The sequence below is a fragment of the Pseudophryne corroboree genome, chromosome 2, assembly GCF_028390025.1.
Source record: "Pseudophryne corroboree isolate aPseCor3 chromosome 2, aPseCor3.hap2, whole genome shotgun sequence".
NCBI lineage: Eukaryota > Metazoa > Chordata > Amphibia > Anura > Myobatrachidae > Pseudophryne > Pseudophryne corroboree.
The window spans coordinates 817,492,022-817,514,834 of NC_086445.1; the positions used below are offsets into that span (position 1 = coordinate 817,492,022).

At 45.6% G+C, this 22,813-nt stretch overlaps 1 protein-coding gene across 1 annotated transcript in view; it reads right to left on the minus strand.

The window, feature by feature from the left end:
* LOC135049805 (acetylserotonin O-methyltransferase-like) overlaps positions 1-22,813 on the minus strand; it is an 88,518-nt gene that overhangs the window by 35,328 nt on the left and 30,377 nt on the right. The window contains exons 5-7 of the mRNA XM_063955686.1: positions 21,832-21,950; positions 18,386-18,526; positions 5,184-5,306 (exon numbers count right to left, since the gene is read on the minus strand). Of these exons, the coding sequence (XP_063811756.1) occupies positions 5,184-5,306; positions 18,386-18,526; positions 21,832-21,950 (383 nt within the window). The remainder of the gene's footprint in view (positions 1-5,183; positions 5,307-18,385; positions 18,527-21,831; positions 21,951-22,813) is intronic.

Below are 22,813 nucleotides of genomic sequence, written 5' to 3' on the forward strand. Positions count from 1 at the left end.
CATTTGAACCAACCTATTGTGGTGCCTGTGGCTACTCGTGACTTGGAGGATTCCAAGTTGCTTGATGTAGTCAGGGCTTTGAAGATCTATGTAGCCAGGACGGCTGGAGTCAGGAAGACTGACTCGCTGTTCATCCTGTATGCATCCAACAAGCTGGGTGCTCCTGCTTCAAAGCAAACTATTGCTCGCTGGATCTGTAGTACGATTCAGCAGGCTCATTCTGCGGCTGGATTGCCACATCTAAAATCAGTGAAAGCCCATTCCACAAGGAAAGTGGGCTCTTCTTGGGCGGCTGCCCGAGGGGTCTCGGCATTACAGCTTTGCCGAGCAGCTACTTGGTCGGGTTCAAACACATTTGCTAAGTTCTACAAGTTTGATACCCTGGCTGAGGAGGACCTTGTGTTTGCCCATTTGGTGCTGCAGAGTCATCCGCACTCTCCCGCCCGTTTGGGAGCTTTGGTATAATCCCCATGGCCCTTACGGAGTCCCCAGCATCCACTAGGACGTTAGAGAAAATAAGATTTTACTCATCGGTAAATCTATTTCTCGTAGTCCGTAGTGGATGCTGGGCACCTGTCCCAAGTGCGGACTTTCTGCAATACGTGTATATAGGTATTGCTTGATAAAGGGTTATGTTATGATGGCATCTGTTGTTTGATGCTCTGTTGTTGTTCATACTGTTAACTGGGTAAGTTTATCACGAGTTATATGGTGTGATTGGTGTGGCTGGTATGAGTCTTACCCTGGATTCCAAAATCCTTTCCTTGTAATGTCAGCTCTTCCGGGCACAGTTTCCTTAACTGAGGTCTGGAGGAGGGGCATAGAGGGAGGAGCCAGTGCACACCAGGTAGTACTAAATCTTTCTTTAGAGTGCCCAGTCTCCTGCGGAGCCCGTCTATTCACCATGGTCCTTACGGAGTCCCCAGCATCCATTACGGACTACGAGAAATAGATATACCGGTGAGTAAAATCTTATTAAAACATGCCCAAAGAGACATGAGTCTACTGGGTCCTAGAGTCAAAGCTATGTCGATTTCTGCTTGACGTGTCCTGTAGAATATGCAATGGACAGATGATGCTGACTTAAGAGGCATATGGAAGGCTGAGGATTGTGTGGAGAAGGGTTCTCTGACCTGGTCTCCACAGCTATAGCTGGTAATTCTGATATTTTGTCTCATATTCCTGCACAGCCTAGGAAAGCACGACATTATCAAATGCAGCCTTTCGAACAAAGAAACAAGAAAGTCCGAGGTGCGTCCTTTCTTGCCAGAGGCGGGGGCAGAGGAAAGAAGCTGCACAACACAGCTAGTTCCCAGGAACAGAAGTCCTCCCCGGCCTCTACAAAAATCCACTGCATTTCGCTGGGGCTCCACAGGCGGAGCTAGGCCCGGTGGGGGCACGCCTTCGTAAGTTCAGCCACAAGTGGGTTCACTCCCTGTTAGATCCCTGGGCAATAGATATTGTGTCTCAGGGATACAAGCTGGACTTTGAGAAGATGCCCCCTCACCGACGGCCCTGCCGGCTTCCCCCCACGAGAGGGAAACAGTGTTAACTGCAATTCACAAATTGTATCTTCAACAGGTGGTGGTCAAGGTTCTCCTCCTTCAATAAGGAGGGGGTTATTATTCGACCATGTGGTAGTCCCAAAACCGGAAGGTTCGGTCAGACCCATATTGAATTTAAAATCCCTGAACATATACCTGAAAAGGTTCAATTTCAAGATGGAATCGCTAAGAGCGGTCATTGCAAGCCTGAAAGGGGGAGATTTTATGGTGACTCGGGACATAAAGGATGCATACCTTCATGTCCCCATTTATCCACCTCATCAGGCGTACCTCAGAATTGCGGTACGGGATTGTCATTACCAATTTCAGACGTTGCCGTTTGGTCTCTCCACGGCCCCGAGAATGTTCACCAAGGTAATGGCGGAAATGATGGTGCTCATGCGGAAGCAAGGTGTCACTATTATCACGTACTTGGATGATCTCCTCATAAAAGCGAGATCAAGAGAGCAGTGGCTGAACAGCGTATCACTTTCTCTGGAAGTGTAACGGCAACACGGCTGGATTCTATATATTCCAAAGTCGCAGTTGGTTCTTAAAGCTCATCTGCCTCTCCTAGGCATGATCCTAGACACAGACCAGAAAAGGGTTTATCTCCCGGTAGAGAGAGCTCAGGAGCTCGTGACACTGGTCAGGAATCTATTAAAACCAAAACAGGTGTCAGTGCATCACTGCACTCGAGTCCTGGGAAGAATGGTGGCATCATACGAGGCCATTCCCTTCGGCAGGTTCCATGCGAGGACCTTCCAATGGGACTTACTGGACAAGTGGTCCGGATCACATCTTCAGATGCATCGGTTAATCACCCTATCCCCCAGGGCCAGGGTGTCTCTCCTGTGGTGGCTTCAGAGTGCTCACCTTCTCGAAGGTCACAGATTCGGCATTCAGGACAGGGTCCTGATGACCACGGATGCAAGCCTCCGAGGGTGGGGGGCAGTCACATAGGGAAAAAATTTCCAAGGGCTGTGGTCAAGTCAGGAGACTTGCCTTCATATCAACATCCTGGAACTAAGGGCCATATACACCGCCCTACGTCAAGCGGAGTCCCTGCTTCGCGACCAACCGGTTCTGATTCAGTCAGACAATATCACCGCAGTGGCTCATGTAAACCGCCAAGGCGGCACAAGGAGCAGGGTGGTGATGGTAGAAGCCACCAGAATTCTTCGCTGGGCGGAGAATCACATAAGAGCACTGTCAGCAGTGTTCATTCCGGGAGTGGACAACTGGGAAGCAGACTTTCTCAGCAGGCACGACCTCCACCCGGGAGAGTGGGGACTTTATCAGGAAGTCTTTACGCAGATTGCAAGGTGGTGGGAACTGCCACAGGTGGACATGATGGCATCCCGCCTCAACAAAAAGCTACAGGGATATTGCGCCAGGTCAAGAGACCCTCAGGCGATAGCTGTAGACGCACTAGTGACACCGTGGGTGTTCCAGTTGGTTTATGTATTTCCTCCTCTTCCTCTCATACCAAAGGTGCTGAGAATCATAAGAAAAAGAAGAGTGAGAACAATACTCATTGTTCCGGATTGGCCAAGAAGGACTTGGTATCCGGATCTGCAAACAATGCTGACAGAGGCCCATGGCCTCTGCCTCTAAGACAGGACTTGTTGCAACAGGGGCCCTGTCTGTTCCAAGACTTACCGCGGCTGCGTTTGACGGCATGGCGGTTGAACGCCGGATCCTAGCAGAAAAAGGCATTCCGGATGAGGTTATTCCTACGCTGATAAAGGCTAGGAAGGACGTGACGGCTAAACATTATCACCGTATATGGCGAAAAAATGTTGCTTGGTGTGAGGCCAGGAATGCCCCTACGGAGGAATTCCAGCTGGGCCGTTTCCTTCACTTCCTACAGTCGGGAGTGACTTTGGGCCTGAAATTGGGTTCCATTAAGGTCCAGATTTCGGCTCTATCCATTTTCTTTCAAAAAGAACTGGCTTCTCTTCCTGAAGTCCAGACGTTTGTAAAGGGAGTGCTGCATATTTAGCCCCCTTTTGTGCCTCCAGTGGCACCTTGGGATCTTAACGTGGTGTTGAGTTCCTGAAGTCACACTGGTTTGAGCCACTCAAAACTGTGGAGTTAAAATTTCTCACGTGGAAGGCGGTCATGCTATTAGCCTTGGCTTCAGCTAGGCGTGTGTCAGAATTAGCGGCTTTGTCACATAAAAGCCCCTATCTGGTTTTCCATATGGACAGGGCAGAATTGCGGACCCGTCCACAATTTCTGCCAAAAGTGGTGTCATCCTTTCATATGAACCAACCTATTGTGGTGCCTGTGGCTACTCGTGACTTGGAGGATTCCGAGTTACTAGATGTGGTCAGGGCTTTGAAGGTTTCTGTAGCCAGAACGGCTAGGGTCAGAAAAATAGACTCTTTGTTTATCCTGTATGCTTCCAACAAGCTTGGGGCGCCTGCTTCAAAGCAAACTATTGCTCGCTGGATCTGTAACACGATTCAGCAGGCTCATTCTGTGGCTGGGTTGCCGCTGCCTAAATCAGTTAAGGCCCATTCCACAAGGAAGGTGGGCTCTTCTTGGGCGGCTGCCCGAGGGGTCTCGGCATTACAGCTTTGCCGAGCGGCTACTTGGTCAGGTTCAAACACCTTTGCAAAGTTCTACAAGTTTGATACCCTGGCTGAGGAGGACTTTGTGTTTGCTCATTCGGTGCTGCAGAGTCATCCGCACTCTCCCGCCCATTTGGGAGCTTTGGTATAATCACCATGGTCCTTACGGAGTCCCCAGCATCCACTAGGACGTTAGAGAAAATAAGATTTTACTTACCGGTAAATCTATTTCTCGTAGTCCGTAGTGGATGCTGGGCGCCCGTCCCAAGTGCGGACGTCTTCTGCAATACTTGTATATAGTTATTGCTTAAATAAGGGTTATGTTGGTTGCATCAGGGTTGATCTGATGCTCCGTTGTTGTTCATACTGTTAACTGGGTAAGTTTATCACGAGTTATACGGTGTGATTGGTGTGACTGGTATGAGTCTTGCCCTGGATTCCAAAATCCTTTCCTTCTACTGTCAGCTCTTCCGAGCACAGTTTCTCTAACTGAGGTCTGGAGGAGGGACATAGAGGGAGGAGCCAGAGCACACCAGTATCCAAATTCTTTCTTAAAGTGCCCATGTCTCCTGCGGAGCCCGTCTATTCCCCATGGTCCTTACAGAGTCCCCAGCATCCACTACGGACTACGAGAAATAGATTTACCGGTAAGTAAAATCTTGTTTTTTTTGGTATGATTGGTATTTGCTCAGTAGTGACCAGTTCAGCAGCTGTGGTTCTCACATTCTCAGGAAGTCAGCACATTTGTTTAAACCTACACACATTTCATTAATCCAATCCCTAATTTTTATAATAAAATCAAGAAGTACTTTTACCTTTGGGAATCGATTACTTTATTATTGACCAATTTAAAAATATAACAAAATCAACCCCTATATTTGATTAGGCAAGTATTAAGGATTCATATTAATCCCTGTCTCTCTAAAACATAATACAAATCCTAGACTCTAAAATCTATACTGAAATAATAAAATGTTATCTTAAACCGGAATCATTTTTCATTGCAACTACTCATATATACATATAGAAAATATATTTTTTCTAGAGAACATGAACTCACCAGGCCTACAGGATTGATAAGCTTTCTTCAGCAGTTGACTACACTTATCATTGTCCCAGTCATGAAGAATACTGGATAAAATAAATAGGTCTGCTTCAGGAATTGGGTCAGTGAAGAAATCTCCTTTAAAATTAAAGAGAGCCACGAAATTACTGTATGTTTTCAAAACAAACAGAAAAGCAGAAATCATTTAATAATGATGTCCACGTTAAACAATAACTAACCTACACAAATAATATAACTGAACAGTTTATACTTTAATAAGCAATATTAATCAATAAATTTCTGAGCTCAAAGAGCTGGTTATTAAATGCACAAATTCCACACCAAGATGAGAAACAAAGTGGATGACCTAGTAAACAGGTCTCAAAACAATTTTCATTTACTTTGTCTTCCATAAATTGTTCAATTTACCTGCCATACTAATGTATCTGCAGATACTTACTACATAGTGGTGCAATGTGCAGTGGAAGAGCTTATAAATGTCAAAACAGAACAAGCACACAGACTTAACATGTTGAGAAATGGCCGGGATTTAAAACCCAGGGCTGAAATTTTCAGATGCTTAAATTTCCACCTCAAAATTATATTATGGTTCCTGAACATAAAGTCTGGATCATCTTAGCCCCTCATGTTCCATAAATATTCCACAGAAGTGACTAGGGCTCAATGTGACGTGGCCAACATCTACAACAAGCTGGCCAGGTACATCCATACATTTTATTTGCTTTTTTCCAAAACATGGTAAATATTTCAAGGACTTCACATCAGGGGTCATACTAGGATTTCTGTAACCCAGGCAAAGCTTTCAAGTACTTAGTGGTAGATTATAGGAACCCTCTACCTATATGACCTCCATACAATGCTGAGAAAATCACAGTAACCACCATAGAATACATAAAGCATCATAGTGAAAAACCTCCCATATCTTTCCTTATGTTTTGCTATCACAGAATGCTTGTCACTAACATTTTCTGACCACTAGCAGGTCTACTCCTTTTGTTAGGTTACTAAATTACTTGATGTGTTGTATTGCTGCTATTTTTCATTTATATCACCCTCTTTTTGTCCCTTTTTCAGTTCTTACTTTTGTTCTGATGTTCTACTCAAGGTGCTACATGTGCAAGATTTGAAATTTAAACTTTCACTCCGGGTTTATGACTATCCTTAGGATATAATCATGGAATGTTACAGGTGTCAACTTCCCCAGTAAAATAATTTTTTTTTGGCATACTGTATCACAATAAGTATTGTATATATAACTCTCTTTTGCAAGAAACCCACCTTACTTAAGGTGAGCATGCTAAGCTAAATTTCTGCAACGGGGTACATTGGTTTCCAAAGGGAAACAACGGGGTGTAGAGATGGATCTTGATCCAGGCACCAACAGGCTAAAGTTTTAGACTGTCCCAGGATGCATTGGGGCCTCCTCTATAACCCCGTCTCCAGGCACTGTGAGCTCAGTTTTGAGTTGTTGCCCTGCAGAGCAGGTCACTTAACAGGGGTGCTGCACTGGGCAGCCCTGAAAAAGCTTTTACTTGAAAACTTCAAGGGCCGCAGCACTAATATGTCATGGTGACATTCTGTGCTGCGGCTCTGTCACCTCCCCAGCAGCGTTGCATACTCCTGCTGGCTTAGTTCCCGGGTACTTGCGGCGGGGACCCTCCGGCATTGGGAACACGGTTGCAGCGCTCTCCTGGTTCTCGTGGCTGCCACGAAGGGAGGAGGTAAGAGGGTCCCCCAGGTGGGACCTGCCATTAAATCGCGTTCCAATCTCAGTCTAGGGAGATGGACTGCGACGCTAACGTGGACACTGTCACCAAACAGGGACCCCACTATATCCACCAGCGCATAGGAGTACAGGGCTGGTGTACTAATGCCCACTTTAAAAAGACTCCATAGTACCAGGTGGTGAGGACCAGCATAGGGGAGTCGGCGCTTGACCTGTAGCCCTTCCCCCAGCTCAGGGCGCCATCTACTGCTAATGTTCCCACCCTGGAGTTCTCTCACACTCTCCTGCACTCCCTGACTGAGATGCCGGGCGCCATCTTCTAAGCATAGCTGCGACTGGTCCCCGAGAATGCAGGGCAAGGTCTCGCCTGTAAATCCGGATGTACATCAACGCTGTGATTTTACAGACACTTAAGTATTCTGCATGTCAATATAAGACAGCGTTATTTAAGAACAAGTGTACCTGTGCCAGAATATATTGTACGAGTATTCTGATATATACATCCAGTCTGAGACCGCGCTTATATATATATATATATACATATACTAGTCCAGTGCAGTTTTATTGTCTTACTAAAATAATTATCTGCATTGTGACTGTGAGTGCCTGCAGGCTTGGACTGGCCCATAGGGGTACAGGGGAAACCACCAGTGGGCCCCACTGCCTGGGGGCCCACCATTTCAATTATACATTATGCATATGTTACATTATACTACACAGGAATATGGTGTATTTTCTACAGCACATTATTGTTATTAATCTGGTACATTATCATGCATGCAGTGGCAGTATTTACCAAATATATTATTTATCAAGGGGCCCAGATAATGCACTAATGGTTAGACAAGCCTCTACGAATAGACCCCTACCACTGCATTTCCCTGGTGGGCCCTTCATGCCCCAGTCTGACACTGTGTGCCTGTATCTGCTGTGTAGATTTCACTTTCAGTGTATCCCAGCTTTGTCTATCACTGTATTCTGTACCCTAAAGGACTTGAGGCCTAATTCAGAGTTGATCACAGCAGCAAATTTGTTAGCAGTTGGGCAAAACCATGTGCACTGCAGGGGGGCAGATATAACATGCGCAGAGAGAGTTAGATTTGGGTGGGGTGTGTTCAAACTGAAATCTAAATTGCAGTGTAAAAATAAAGCAGACAGTATTTACCCTGCACAAAAACAATCTAACCCACCCAAATCTAACGCTCTCTGCACATTTTATATCTGCCACACTTGCAGGTCACATGGTTTTGCCCAACTGCTAACAAATTTGCTGCTGCAATCATGGACCATGGAAGAATCACTCCTCCCGATAAACATTCTGGAATTGCGGGCAGTGTTCAATGCTTTATCTCTCACCTTGCCTCGGATACATAAAAGGCCTGTTCAAGTACAGTCGGACAATGCCACCACGGTGGCATACATAAACCATCAAGGCAGCACTCGAAGCCACATGGCAATGATGGAAGTGTCAAAAATCCTTTGGATGGCGGAATGCCATCTGCCAGCAATATCGACAGTGTTCATTCCGGGAGTCATCAACTGGGAAGCGAATTTCCTCAGTCGTCAGGATGTTCACGCCAGAGAGTGGAGTCTTCATCCAGAAGTCTTTCAACTCCTAGTGGACAAGTGGGGTCTACCAGATGTAGACCTGATGGCGTCTCGACACAATCACAAAATTCTGGTCTTTGGATCAAGAACCAGGGATCCTCAAGCAGCGTTCGTGGATGCACAGCTAATTCCATGGAACTTTAGGCTGCCCTACGTGTTCCCTCCAGTGTCTCTCCTACCCAGGGTACTGCGGAAGTTCAAACAAGAAGGAGGAATACTACTTCTATTCGGTCCAGCGTGGCCCAGATGGCATTGGTTCTCAGACCTGCAGGGTCTATTAATATAGTGTCCTCTTCTACCTCCTTAACACCCAGACCTCCTCGTTCAGGGTCCTTGTGTCTACCCGGTCCTGGCCAGACTGGCTTTGACGGCGTGGCTCTTGAAGCTTCACTTCTAAGTGCCAAAGGTTTCTCTGAGGTGGTTATCCAAATTATGCTGAAGGCCCGCAAATCGGCATCTGCGTGGATTTATTACAGGGTGTGGAATTCTTTCTTCACCTGGTGAGCTGCTTAGAATTACAATGCATACAAATTCAGTACTTCCAGACTTCTGGCTTTTCTGCAACAAGGCCTGGACTTAGGCCTTCGTTTGGCCTCCCTCAAGGTTCATATCTCTGCCTTGTTGGTGTGGTTTCAGAGAAAAATTGCGTCTATTCCTGACGTTCACACTTTCACTCAGGGTGTTTTACGGATTCAGCCTCCCTATGTTCCTCCTGTGGCTCCATGGGATCTGTCTGTTGTCCTTAATGCCCTGCAAGAGTCTCCATTGGAACCTCTTGAGTCAGTGGACCTTAAATGGCTCACAGTCAAGGTCTTGTTCTTACTGGCTATTTCCTCTGCTAGGAGGGTGTCAAACCTAGGCGCTCTGTCCTGTCGTCCACCCTTTCTGATATTTCATCATGACCGGACTGTTCTTAGAACTCGCCCTGGTTATTTGCCTAAGGTGGTATCATCTTTTCACCTTAACCAATAGATTGTGGTTCCAGCCTTTATCTCTTCTGATTTGTCCTCTAAAGAGCGGTCTTTGGATGTCGTAAGCGCACTACGTATTTATGTGGAGAGGACTGCCTCTATCAGGACGTCAGATTCCCTTTTTGTACTTTTTGGTTTTCACAAACGTGGCTGGCCTGCGACTAAGCAAACCTTGTCCAGATGGATTAGAATGGTGATTGCACAAGCATATGCGCAGTCTGGACTCCCAGCTCCTGCTGCTATCAAAGCCCATTCTACTCGGTCTGTTGGACCTTCTTAGGCAGCCCGCCGAGGCGCGTCCGTTGAACAATTGTGCAAGGCGGCTACGTGGTCCTCATGTTCATTCATTTCTATGCCTTCAATACTTCCACCTCACAGGATGCTTCTTTGGATGCCAGATTCTTATACCCGCTACGGCGCGTCCCCTCCCATGAGGAACTGCTTTAGGACATCCCTGATGTTTCCCTGTGGAAACCAATGTACCCCACTGCAGAAAAGGAGATTTATGGTGGACTTACCATGGTTAAATCTCTTTCTGCGTGGTACATTGGTTCCACAGGGTGCCCGCCCTGACGCACCTAGCTTCTATGGGTTTGTATGGCATTAGCCGCTAGTCCCTTCTCCTGTCATGAAAACGTGGTTCTATGTGACCAACAGTTACCTTCTCTTTTACCTGCTCCTGCATTGGACTTGTTAACGAAACTGAGATCACAGTGCCTGGAGGTGGAGTTATAGAGGAGGCCCCAATGCATCCTGGGACAGTCTAAAGCTTTAGCCTGTTGGTGCCTGGATCAAGATCCATCTCTACACCCCGGTGTTTACCTGTGGAACCAATGTACCTCACAGAAAAAGATTTAACCATGGAAAGTCTACCATAAATCTCCTTACACATTGGCTAAAAAGTTTATTATCTTGTCAAACTATTCTAAGGCAAAGGGTGTGGCTTTATTAGTTTTAAGAACTTACAGGTAGATATTAGCCACACTACAGTGGATCCAACTGAATAGTTCATAATCTTGGATGCAGCCATTTTAGGTCACCGGTATATTATTAGCAAAATGTATGCTTCAAATGTTTATTCTAAATCATATATTTTTAAATCTTATAACCAAATGTATACACTTATACTGACTCCTATCTTCTTTGGTGAAAATGTTAATATAGTGGCCTTCAATATTCTAGACATGCAGTCACTAGCTTCACTCCCTCCCCATAAATACATGATTGTTAAAAAAAAGTATGTGTTATGAATTGCTTTTGAAAAAATGAAGGAACCTACACCTCACCCATCTTCACCAACTTTTTTATAGACTACAGTAGATTATTTGTTGCTATCAAGGGCTTTATTCACACAAGTTGTAGAAACTGGTATTGATCCCATCTTGGTACTTTATCTGATTATGCTCTCATTTGGAATACATGAAGGAAATTTTAGTGACCCAGACTAAAATAGACAATGGTGAGTCCCAAGCTCACATAAGTTTAAAGACCTTTGTCTAAAAGTTTTGTTATACTGGCAAGCGGCATATTTACCCCTTATGCCAAAGTGCCATCATTTTCTATGACTCCAAATTTAAAAAGGATTTAGCTGTTTCCCTTTTGTAATCACAACAGACCTTAACATCCTCCTGTCTAAGAAATGCAATTCATCCACGTCTAGACGCTCATTTCGAGTTGATCGCTCACTAGCTACTTTTAGCAGCCGTACAAACGCATAGTCGCCGCCCACAGGGGAGTGTATTTTTGCTTTGCAGGAGTGCAAACGGCTGTGCAGCCGAGCGGCTGCAAACACATTTTGTGCAGAACAAGACCAGCCCTGTAGTTACTTATTCTGTGCAATGATTGCTGTGACGAGTGACACAGTAATGACGTCAGATACCCACCCTGCAAACGCCCGGCCACGCCTGCATTTTTCCAAACACTCCCAGAAAATGGTCAGTTGACACCCAGAAACTCCCACTTCCTGTCAATCTCCTTGCGTTCACCAGTGCGACTGAAAGCGTCGTTAGAACCTGTGCAAAACCACGATGCTCATTGTACCCATACGCCACGCGTGTGCATTGCAGTGCATACGCATGCAAAGTTTTGTAATTTTTTTAACTGATCGCTACGCAGCGAACAATGGCAGCTAGCGATCAACTCGGAACGAGGGCCGTAATTAGAAATGGGCGAGTTCAAAATTAACTGGATTTACCTGGATTTGCTCAGATCTCAAAACAGCATATTATTGGCTAGCCAGCTGTCTTGTGTTTTGGAACCAATAAGAAAAATCCGGAAAAAATCAAAATTTGTACTAATTTGGCACTAAGAACTTAGTAAATCCGCACATCTCTACTTCCAATATGCAAGTTAAAAAGTATCTAAAATACACTGACAATATGTTTACCCAAATGGGTGACAAATATATTTCCTAGGAGAGGTATATGTTTCATAAACATGCAACAAATCAGACGATTAATTTCTAATATGTTTTGCGGTACTAAGTCCTTTGCAGATGTTAAAGCCCTTAAAACTTTAAGGAGTGCATTGACATAAAAAGGGTAGGAAATCACTGACATTTTTATGTTTCTTTTGTTATTGTTATACTAGATACTGTATGTGCAGTTTGGTTTTTCCAAAAACCTAACAATCCCAAACTTAGGAGAGCTGAGTGTTTCAGAGTCCCACTCGTATACCAGATTGAGGCAAAATGTTTTGGATTCCATTTCAGTCCCTCACGTATGATCGAGTGCCATTTCACAGTGAAGAGTGGCGGGAGAGAGTTTGGGATAGGGCTGGAGCCATTAGCACACATTCAGGGCACCATTAGGCAGTGCTGTAATTAGACATTTTGGTGTCCTGTGCCTGAAAGGTAATTGGTGCCCCCCAAAATGCAAAACAGCGACAGTGCGCACTGAAGGCACGCGTTAAAAATACAGGGCGGTTGTCTGACATTAATTCCGGGACCAGACAGGATGAAGTGATTGCAAGGGCTGAGTAAGTTCAGACCTACTCAGAAACTGCACAAAACTTTTTCGTCCCGCTCGGCTGCACATGCGATCGCACACTTGCAAAGCAAAAATACACTCCCCTGTGGGCGGTGACTATACATTTGCACGGCTGCAAAAACTAGCTGGCGAGCGATCAACTCGGAATGAGGGCCATAATGCTCTTGATTTGACAAGTGACAAAATTCAGACAACTTCAGAACTAAGCTTGATGACTTGGATAACAGGTGTAGGAGGAATAACATGTGCATTAGATGCATATCCAAGGACTTTCCACCCTTACAAGAGTCTTCAACACAATCTTGTGACAGGATCCCAGTTCAATTATTATGTTTGACAAAGCTTACTATGCCCTTTTACCCAGGGGTGCTGTGACTAACCGCCCACGGGATGTCATATATCATCTGCATTGTCATACCCAAAGGGAGGATATTCTTTGCAAGGGACATCATCTGGATGACATTGATTTTATGGGCAGCATATTAAAATTTATCAAGACCTCTCCTAGGTGACTCTTCAGAACCAGAGAGCATTGCAGCCTCTGACTTTGGAACTCTGCAAGTTAAATATCAGGTATCATTGGGATTTTCATTTTAGCCTACAAGTCTCTCAAAATGGCAAACTGTCTATTAACAAGAACCTGCTGATCTTCCATTCTTTTGTTCAAAGCTGGGCATCTCTCAAGTAGATCACACAAATTGGAGAGACTCCCTGCTTGGCTCTGTCCCACCTGAACTCTTGTCCCATGAGGATGAATGGCAACTTTTGGGTCATAGCCCAAAGCCCCCAAATGCCAACATGCTGTATCAGCCTCTGTTCTGTTGTGATAAACTGTGCACATACAGATCTTATCAATTCTTAACCTTATAGCTGCCCTACATTTCTCCCAAAGTGCCCTCTGTGGATGTTTTCCCCCAAGTATTTTCTATTGATGTTAATAATAGTGTAGGAACAAAAAAAGACCTAAATTCTGTGATTTTAGCTTTTGCATGATTTTTGAAAACAAAACTACAGCTCCAAATCCAATACCCTCAAGGGTGGTTTTGGCAAAACCAAATACAGATCCAAAACACAAAGTAAATAGAGATACAAAACCCATGATGGGTTGGCGTCGCACGTCCCTAATATATTTTTTATATATTTATTTAAAATCAATAAAGAGATATTGCATTAAAAAAAAGAGTACAATTGAACAAAACTGGACTGTTTTGAACCTGGAGAAGTTAAGCCCATGTATTTAACTGGAAAGACAAGAAATTATGTAAGCCAATATTGCCATCTTGGAATAAAACTTTCCTGGAATCAGCTTGAACTGTACCACGCAGTAAGGAAATCCCTAAAGGCTTTGGTATCCACATAATTCTTAAGCAATACAGGAACCCAAAGCTGAGAAGACGCTTGAGCAGTGGGAAGATGTTTTGAAGCAAATTCAGCACTATAAAAGATATGGTAGATATGTCATTATCTGATTCTGATTGGCCTCTTGCTTTTCTAACCAGCAAAGTGCTGCAGTGGAAGTAGAGATGATGGATGCAGGCATGCTCAAGAGGTTCAGTTACTCCTCCCAAGCACTAGAATGGGGAAACAGTTTGATTATTCGTCCAATATTATCCAATGTTCGTGCTTAAGCACAGGTGCATTAATTAGCAACTCATTGATTCTTATTAAATAATATGCGCTTATCTATGGATAGCCTTAATATCTGGACTGTTAGGGGTATATTTACTTAAGTTTACAGAAGTGGAGATGTTGCCCATAGCAACCAATCAGATTCTACTTATCATTTGTCGATCACCTTCTAGAAGATAATAGCTAGAATCTCATTGGTTTGCTATGGGCAACATCTCCACTTCTGTAAACCCACACTTTAATATATATACCCCTTAGAGTGAATTGTGGACTGTATTTGGTAACCGCTGATCTTAGGCTAGGGTCACACACAGCGGCAAAGCGGGTCCCGCTGAACGAGACCCGCTTGGCCGGGAGGTTTTTTTTTGTGTACTCATGGATCCTGTTCTGTCCGATTCCGCAGAACAGGATCCGGCCAGTGACACATGGGATTTTAATAGAACAGAGTGCGGCACAGTCGCACTTTGTGAACACATTGAAATGTAGGTGTTCACATTGAAATCCTGCCGTCCTGTCATTCCGGCCCAACCACAGTATGCTGTGGTTGGATATGGCGGCGGCGGGACTGCAGCATATGTGGGGGCATCTGCATGGGCTCCCATGTGCAGGCTCCTTCCGGCCAAGCAGGTCCCGCTGAACAGGACCCGCTTGGCCGCTATGTGTGGTCCTACCCTAAGTGATTTTGGCTGTGGAATGATTGTTGGCACCAGAAAGGGTGATTGGAATATAGTACCGTATATAAGAATCTGCAGATCTGGTATTTTACTCACGCAATGGTCTCTAAAGTTTACAGAGTAATGAGTGCCAAACAAAACACATCCCAAGAGTAGCAGTTTTGTGAAAGTAAATTACTTTTAATAAGAGAAGGCATTTCCAACCTCTGTCCTCAAGGCACACTAACACTACAGGTTTTAGGGATATCTAGGCTTCAGCACAGGTGGTTAAAGCAAAATAACTGAGGTACAGATGTGTCCTCTTATATCCTTGCTACGATATGTATGCAATCGCTATACCATAGCCTTGAATGGGAGGTAGCACGCGCATGCACCTGCCTCTCATTCACTTCAATGGGACCCACCAGCGATGCGAAAGAGCATGGCATGTCACACTGCATCTGCATCACAGTCCCGCTACTATAAGCGGCAAAGCTGTAGTGGGCACACCTAATTAAGTCACCTGTGCTCAGGTATTGATATCACTAAAACCTAGACTGTAAGTGTGCCGTGAGGACTGAGGTTGGGAATACCTTGTTTAAAGGATAATGGTCAGGCTACAGTAATTCAAGCTGACAGGGAGGAAAGAGTAATTCAAGAATAAATAAAATATAATTGAGTTATTCTGGAGTGAATGAAACTAGGAGGGTTAATGATACTTATCATTCAGTATCACCCTGATCTTAGACAGGAGAATAAAGCTAAACTACATAGGCAAATTCCACAGCCTTGCCAGGTGCCACTACATGCAGTATAAAGGGCAGAATAGAGCTACTGCCTATGCCCAGTGGCAACAGATTTTCCTACCAAGAGGTTTATTTACAAAGATTCATGTTTCTGCAGAATTGGTGGGAGTTTTAACTCAAATTTTATCGGTCATATTTTTCTGCAACTTTTTGAAATCATTTTTGGTAATTAACTAAGCTGACAAGTTTTCGTTTTTCGTATTTTCCGATGTCGATGTTATTCATATTGTCGGCTAGTGTTTTACGGGAGTGATTAGTAAAACACTGCCAGACATAACACAATGAAGCCCGGCCAGATCAGTGAGATCCGTGCAGAGCTTCATTGTGTACAGTATGAAAAGAGTTTAAACAGTTAAAACTGTTAAAAAAATTGTGTGGGGTCCCCCCTCCTAAGCATAACCAGCCTCTGACTCTCTGAGCCAGCCCTGGTTGTTTAAATACCGGGGGGAAATTGACTGGGGTCCCCCGTATTTAGACAACCAGCACCGGGCTCTTGGGCCAGCCCTGGTTCCAAAAATACAGGGGACAAAAGACGTAAGGGTCCCCCATATTTGTAAAACCAGCACCGGGCTCCACTAGCCGAGAAGATAATGCCACAGCTGGGGGACACTTTTATACTGGTCCCTGCAGCCGTGTCTTTACCCCCCCAACTAGTTACCCCTGGCCAGGGTAACCTGGAGGAATGGGGACCCCTTAAATCATGGCGCCCCCCTCTAGGCACTCAAGGGCCAGGGGTGAAGCCCGAGGCTGTCCCCCCCATCCCTGGCAGTGGATGGGGGGCTGATAGCCTTTTTGTGTGCAAAAAAAGAATATTGTCATCTGTTGTAGAACTACAAGTCCCAGCAAGCCTCCTCTGCTTGCTGGTACTTGGAGAACCACAAGTACCAGTATGCGGGGATTTAATGGGCCCACTGGTACCTGTAGTTCTACAACAAAAGAAATACCCAAATTAAAACAAGAGACACACACCGTGATAGTACAAGTTTATTAAAACACACACTCATACATACTTACCTACATCCCACGCCGACCAATCACGTCCCCTTCTCCATGTTGAATCCAATTGTTTAAATGTTAATCCAAAATTCCAATATACTAACCTATTATCCAGTGATGATCGGTCCTCTTCGAGCCAGAAGTAATCTACAGCCTTGGCAAAAAAACAAACCGAAAGCCCGATCCATGCTACTAAAGGGGTTCCCCTTTCCCCGAATGCCAGGACCCCCCATGACCCCTGTCACTGGTGATCCCAGCAGCCCATCAGGGAGCGCCACATCATGGCGCTCTCCTGATTGGCTGTGCGCTACTAGCCTGTCAATCAGGAGTAGCGCTATGTGAGTGCAGAAAGTCCTAAAGGAAAGCCCAGTTAAACTATTTCGGTTTGTTATAATTATCAAACATGTTACTTTAAATGCATTTGTTATAAAATAAAAATAAAGGGCCGGACATAATGCTGGCCGAATTCAGCCTTTTTTTAAGGGGCAATCCCTTACAAGGCATGGTTTTGCCTTGTAAGTGATTTGCCCCTTTAAAAAAGCATCCAAGTTCAGCCGTCATCCCACACGGCCTCTGAAGTAAAACATCGTTACATTCAGTCGAAAGACTTAAAATAATACCCATTTCAGACTGACAGAGCCGGGTCACACCTGGGAATGTGTTCCGGGACGCATCCCGGGATTGACCCATTTCATACTGCACTTAGACCTGGGATTGACCCAGGACAGCCCCATTCACACTGATCCTGGGAAATCCCTGCATATGCATATGTATGTCATTAGAAATGGACATTTTTCTGGCCAGCCCCATTCTTTTTACGGTTGTTGTCATGCACCTTCAAGAACTGCTTCTTTAGAGTCTTCATTTTATTTACAACTTGCTGTTGTGTACGTATAATGCCTCTTGCTTCAAGCAGCTTTGCAATATTTTTATAAATGACTGCATCCTTCACTGTGTCTGTGATCTGTGTTTTAATCTCCTCCTCCCCCCTTATGCTAAACAGCTTTCACCTCCTGATCTGTCCAGGTCGCCATGACTGTCTCCTCCGCTTCCTGGACGCTTCCCCGGGCTCTGGATGATGACATCATTTTTTCTGAGCCCGGGGAAGCTCCAATGAGAGGCCTTTTAACAGTCCTGGATACTGAATACCGGGCAGGGCCCATTCACACTGCACAGCATCCCGGGACGATCCCGGATTCAACCCTGGTCGAGACCTGGGATGAAATCCCGGGACGCTCGTCCCGGGATATTGTTCCTGTACCCTTTCACAGTGAGCAATTTCCCAGGTTGATGCGCGTTCATGTGCAATAAACCGGGACATTTTTGTCAGTCTGGAAGGGATATTAATGATTCAAACACATATCATTATGTTATTCATAAAGAATGTGAAAACTGCAGATGTGTATAGTAAGTAGAAGCAATAATTAGTTTGTGGTTTAATTTTATACCTTTTATACATACTTATTGATTTTGTTAGACTCCTCTATGAGAGAAGCCTGGAAAGGAGATGGTGCAGTTAACTTTGGAGCACAGGGATGGGCTAACACATCATTAGGCCACTCCCCGATATTAACAAAATGCTGCAGTTGGGGGTCGATGACTGACTAAATGATGTGATTTTGTGTCATTTCGCTCCACCTCTAAAAACTGAGCCGCGATATCACGTGTTTTCTTCATATTCTGCCCGCTTCCCCATGGAAGTGTATGAGATGCAGGAGATTCGGCCACTATTCTGGGGACTACCTGATAAAAATCGTGAATCTCCCACAACTATTAGGAGAGTAAGTGTGCTTCTATGTTAAAAATACTATGTACAGTACCTTCAAGGAGAGATATATGTTGATCCTTATCTGTTATGAAATCTCTATTAGCTGTTTGTATCACTTTTGGCAGGTCCATAATAGTGACAGTAGATCCAGGATATGTAGACACAAACTGTTTTGCAATAGATCCTGAACATCCTATAACACAGAATTATTTTTCTGTAAAATGTAGTAATAGTACAAAACAAGGTAATGTGTACATTTTTCTATTGTCAGCCAAAAAAAAATAAATAGAAAAAATATTCTTCTGAAAAACTTTTGTTAACTTTTACGCATTTTAGCCTGAAAAAGGAGAGGCTGACATTTTTTTAAATCTGTTAAATTAAGCATGCAAAACAGATCTAAGTGCATATTCCCCACATTTACTGTAATGCAAAATGTTTCACATTGTAAAATCTACCATCATTAACTTCATTGGAATGGAATGCATCTACAGCAGGGGTGGGGAACCTTTTTTCTACCAAGGGCCATTTGGATATTTATAAAATCTTTTGGGGGCCATACAAAAATTATCAAATTAAAAATTACCCTCCACCCCAGTATTTATGCCCCTTAGAAGTACTGAGTGCCAAAAAATGGGTGTGGCCAATTAAAATGGGACGTGATACACATGTGCCCCCAATAGTGCAGTGCCAGATACACATATGCCAGTGCAGTGCCAGATACACAAATGCCCCCACAGTGCCAGATATACAAATGCCCCCACAGTGCCAGATACACAAATGCCCCCACAGTGCCATACCGCTCACCGCTGCTGCAGCTCCGTCCATCAGCGGTGGCGGCGTGTTACAGTTGACGAGTCAGGGCAGGGAGGAGAGCTCGGCTATGTAAGGCTGCGGCGGCGTGTAGGACTTCAAACCAGCCGCCGGTTTGCCAGCCAATCAGAGCTCGCGGACCGGCAGCAACGGCTCCTGAGTGGCTGCTGGTCCGTGAGCTCTGATTGGCTCATGAACCGATGGCTAGTTTGAGATCCTACCTGCCGCTGCCGGACTGAGCGGCGGCGTGTCTCGCTGAAAAACAAGCGGGTGGGTGGCAAACAAACGGCTTTGCGGGCCGTATATGGCCTGCAGGCCGGAGGTTCCCCACCACTGATCTAAAGTGATCTTTAGATAAAATGAGCTTCACCTGTAGTAATGCTTGTATCTCGTATTTAAGACTGACCTTGTGACGCTTACTATTACTTGGGCCACTTGCCACATGCTGCTTATGCCACAGAACTCTATTCAAGATGTTTGTTAACCACTTAACTGATTATTTCCCCCCCCAAAAAAACGTGTTTTTTTTAATGAGTAAATTAGTTGAAGAACATGAATTTAATCCTATCCAAAATGATTTAGTTAAAAAAATAATAATATTTTTTAAATTTGTTTTTCACACATCGGAACATTGAACGGGAACACCGCGACCATCAGAACATCGGTAACATCACAACTTTAATTTTTAGAGCCCGGACAGCTGCCAGGTACACAGGGGGGTCTTAGGGGCAATGATTTACACTTACCAGCGGCTGCTGTTGTCTGCAGCCGCTGGAGATGGGGGATCATGCCATGCTGGCCGATCACCAGTGCAAGGGTGGCAGCAGTGTCGGCAGTGCAGGGGTGTCCTCAGTTTGGTGCCAGCAGTGTCGGCAGGGCAGGGGTTCCGGCAGTGTTGGCAATGTGGGAGTGCCGGAGGTGTCCTCAGCGCAGGGGTGCCAGAGGTGTCCTCAGTGTGGTAGTGCTGGCAGTGCAGGGGTGTCAGCAGTGTCCTCAGTGCAGTGGTGCCAGCAGTGTTGGCAGTGCAGGGGTGTCAGCACTCTCAATGCCGTGGTGTCTGCAGTACAGATGTGCCAGCGGTGTCCTCAGTGTTTTAGTGTTGGCAGTGCAGGGGTGTCATCTGTGTCCTCAGTGCAGTGGTGCCAGCCGTGCAGGGTTGCCAGCGGTGTCCTCAGTGTGGTGGTGCCAGCCGTGCAGGGGTGCCGGCAGTGTCAGCAACGTGGGAGTGCCAGAGGTGTCCTCAGTGTGGTGGTGCCAGCAGTGTTGGCAGTGCACGGGTGTCGGCAATACTTGAGTGCCAGAGGTATCCTCAATGCAGTGGTGCCGGCAGTGCAGGGGTGCCAGCGGTGTCCTCACTGTTGTGGTGCCGGCCGTGTTGGGAGTGCAGCGGTGTCAGCGGTGTCCTCAGTGCAGTAGTGTCGGCAGTGCAGGGGTGCCAGCGGTGTCCTCAGTGTGGTAGTGTTGGCAGTGCAGGGGTGTCAGCTGTGTCATCAGTGCACTGGTGCCAGCAGTGTCAGCCATGCAGTGTTGCCAGCAGTGTCCTCAGTGTGGTGGTGCCAGCAGTGCAGGGGTGCCGGCAGTGTCAGCAACATGGTACTTACGGAGGCTTCCTTAATGCGGTGGTGTCGGCAGTGCAGGGTTGCAAGCGGTGTCCTCAGTGTGGTGGTGCCAGCAGTGTTGGCAGTGCATGGGTGTCGGCAGTGTTGGCAATATGGGAGTGCCAGAGGTATCCTCAATGCAGTGGTGTCCTCAGTGTGGTTGTGCCGGCCGTGTCGGCAGTGCAGGGGTGTCAGTGGTGTCCTCAGTGTAGTAGTGTCGGCAGTGCAGGGGTGTCAGCGGTGTCCTCAATGCGGTGGTGCCAGCATTGTTGGCAGTGCAGGGGTGTCACAGTGTCCTCAGTGCAGTGGTGCCAGGCAGTGTAGGGGTGCCAGCTGTGTCCTCAGTGTGGTGGTGCTAGCAGTGTCAGCAGTGCAGGGGTGCCGGCAATACGGGAGTCCTGGAGGTGTCCTTAGTGTAGAGGTGCCAGCAGTGTCGGCAGTGTGGGTGGCGGTGTCAGCAGTGCGGACAGCGGTGTTGGCAATGTGGGCTGCTGCACACGCGGTGGGGGTATCCATCTTGCCCCATTGAGTCCATTATAATCAATGGGGACACGCTGATTGACTGAGAGCCGTGATAGACGGCTCTCTCAGCCAATCAGCGGTCACCCCATTGAATACAAAGGGACTGATGCCCTAGGCAAAACCTCAGGATCCGACAGCGGGATCCTGAGGTTTTGCCTCGATTGGGGATCCGGGGCAGGCAGAGATCTCCTAGGTTTAGGGGGTTCGGTTCTCTGAGAACCGAACCCGCTCATCTCTACTTATTAGCTAAAGATCCATGCCCTCTCTAAGTTCCATTGCCTATTACAATTTTAGCATTATTCCATCCCTATATATGGTAAGCTCTCCCAAGCAAGGCCAAATCTGCCTTCTGTCTCATGTCTGCATCTCCTATGCCAACCTCATATGTACTACTGAATTATGAGTATGTTTTATTTTGTATGATTTGTACCTCTGATTATCCAGCAATGCAGTTTTGCGGCGTCTTTCAGATAAACAATGATGATGATGATGATGTTCCTAAGCAATCTGAATCATATCCAGCAAATATGAAGTAAAGTACTACTGCTTTGTAATTTGTTTTATTTACCTCCAAGGTCACAGACTGTATGGAACATGGAGAGATCAAAAGCTTGAAGCACGTACTTCCCACAGAGAGTCGATAGGGAGTCCATAAAACCCATAAATGTCAACAACTCCTCTTCTGACCTAAAGAACATAATACATTCACAGAGCTACAAGTTGAAGCTGTTCAGTGTGCTGAACTATTGGCCTGATTCAGAGTGCATATATACAAAGAATGATAATGTTATAGCTAAGACTTTTTTATAAATACCGTTCTGTCTCTCAAGATCGCTATATGGCTAAGTAATCCTATGTATTGACAATAAGTTTGTTATGTGCTGCTGTGGATTTCATAAAAGTTCTGGGGCTTTGGAACGTATTGATACTGTATATGGAGTGGAATGCAGAATGCCTCCCTGCGCACGCGCCGATGATCCACTCCATAGCGAAGCTTAGCGAGAGGGCAGAGGATGCATGCGCGAACTGAGAATCTCCGGGACTGAAATACAGAGAGATTTACACTGGATACACACTATAAGATTATCTGTCTAATCTTTCTGGTTGGAGCGAAAATCTGGGAATGTATGGGAGCAAATGACAATCAACCATTTGCTCCCAAAAGCCAGAAAATGGGCAAAAAATTATGAATTCGTTAAATCAAATTGATTTAAACAATTTATCTGAATATCAATTTTGTCTGTTTTCCAGTGTTTGGGAGGAAATGGTCAATTGTCATTTGCTCCCATATACTACCAGATTTTAGTTCCAACAGAAAGATTGGACAGATAATCATATAATGTATACGTGCTGCTCCCTTACTCTGGAATTCTCTACCTCCTCCCCTCAGACTCTCCAGCTCTCTACAGAACTTCAAATGGGCTCTTAAGACCCACTTCTTTACCAAACCCAGCCAAATCTCATCCTAACCCTCTGTCCCATGCTCGGTCTACCCCATCTGTGTCACCCTTGTCTGTCTGCCCCTCCACTTTTGAATATAAGCTCTCACG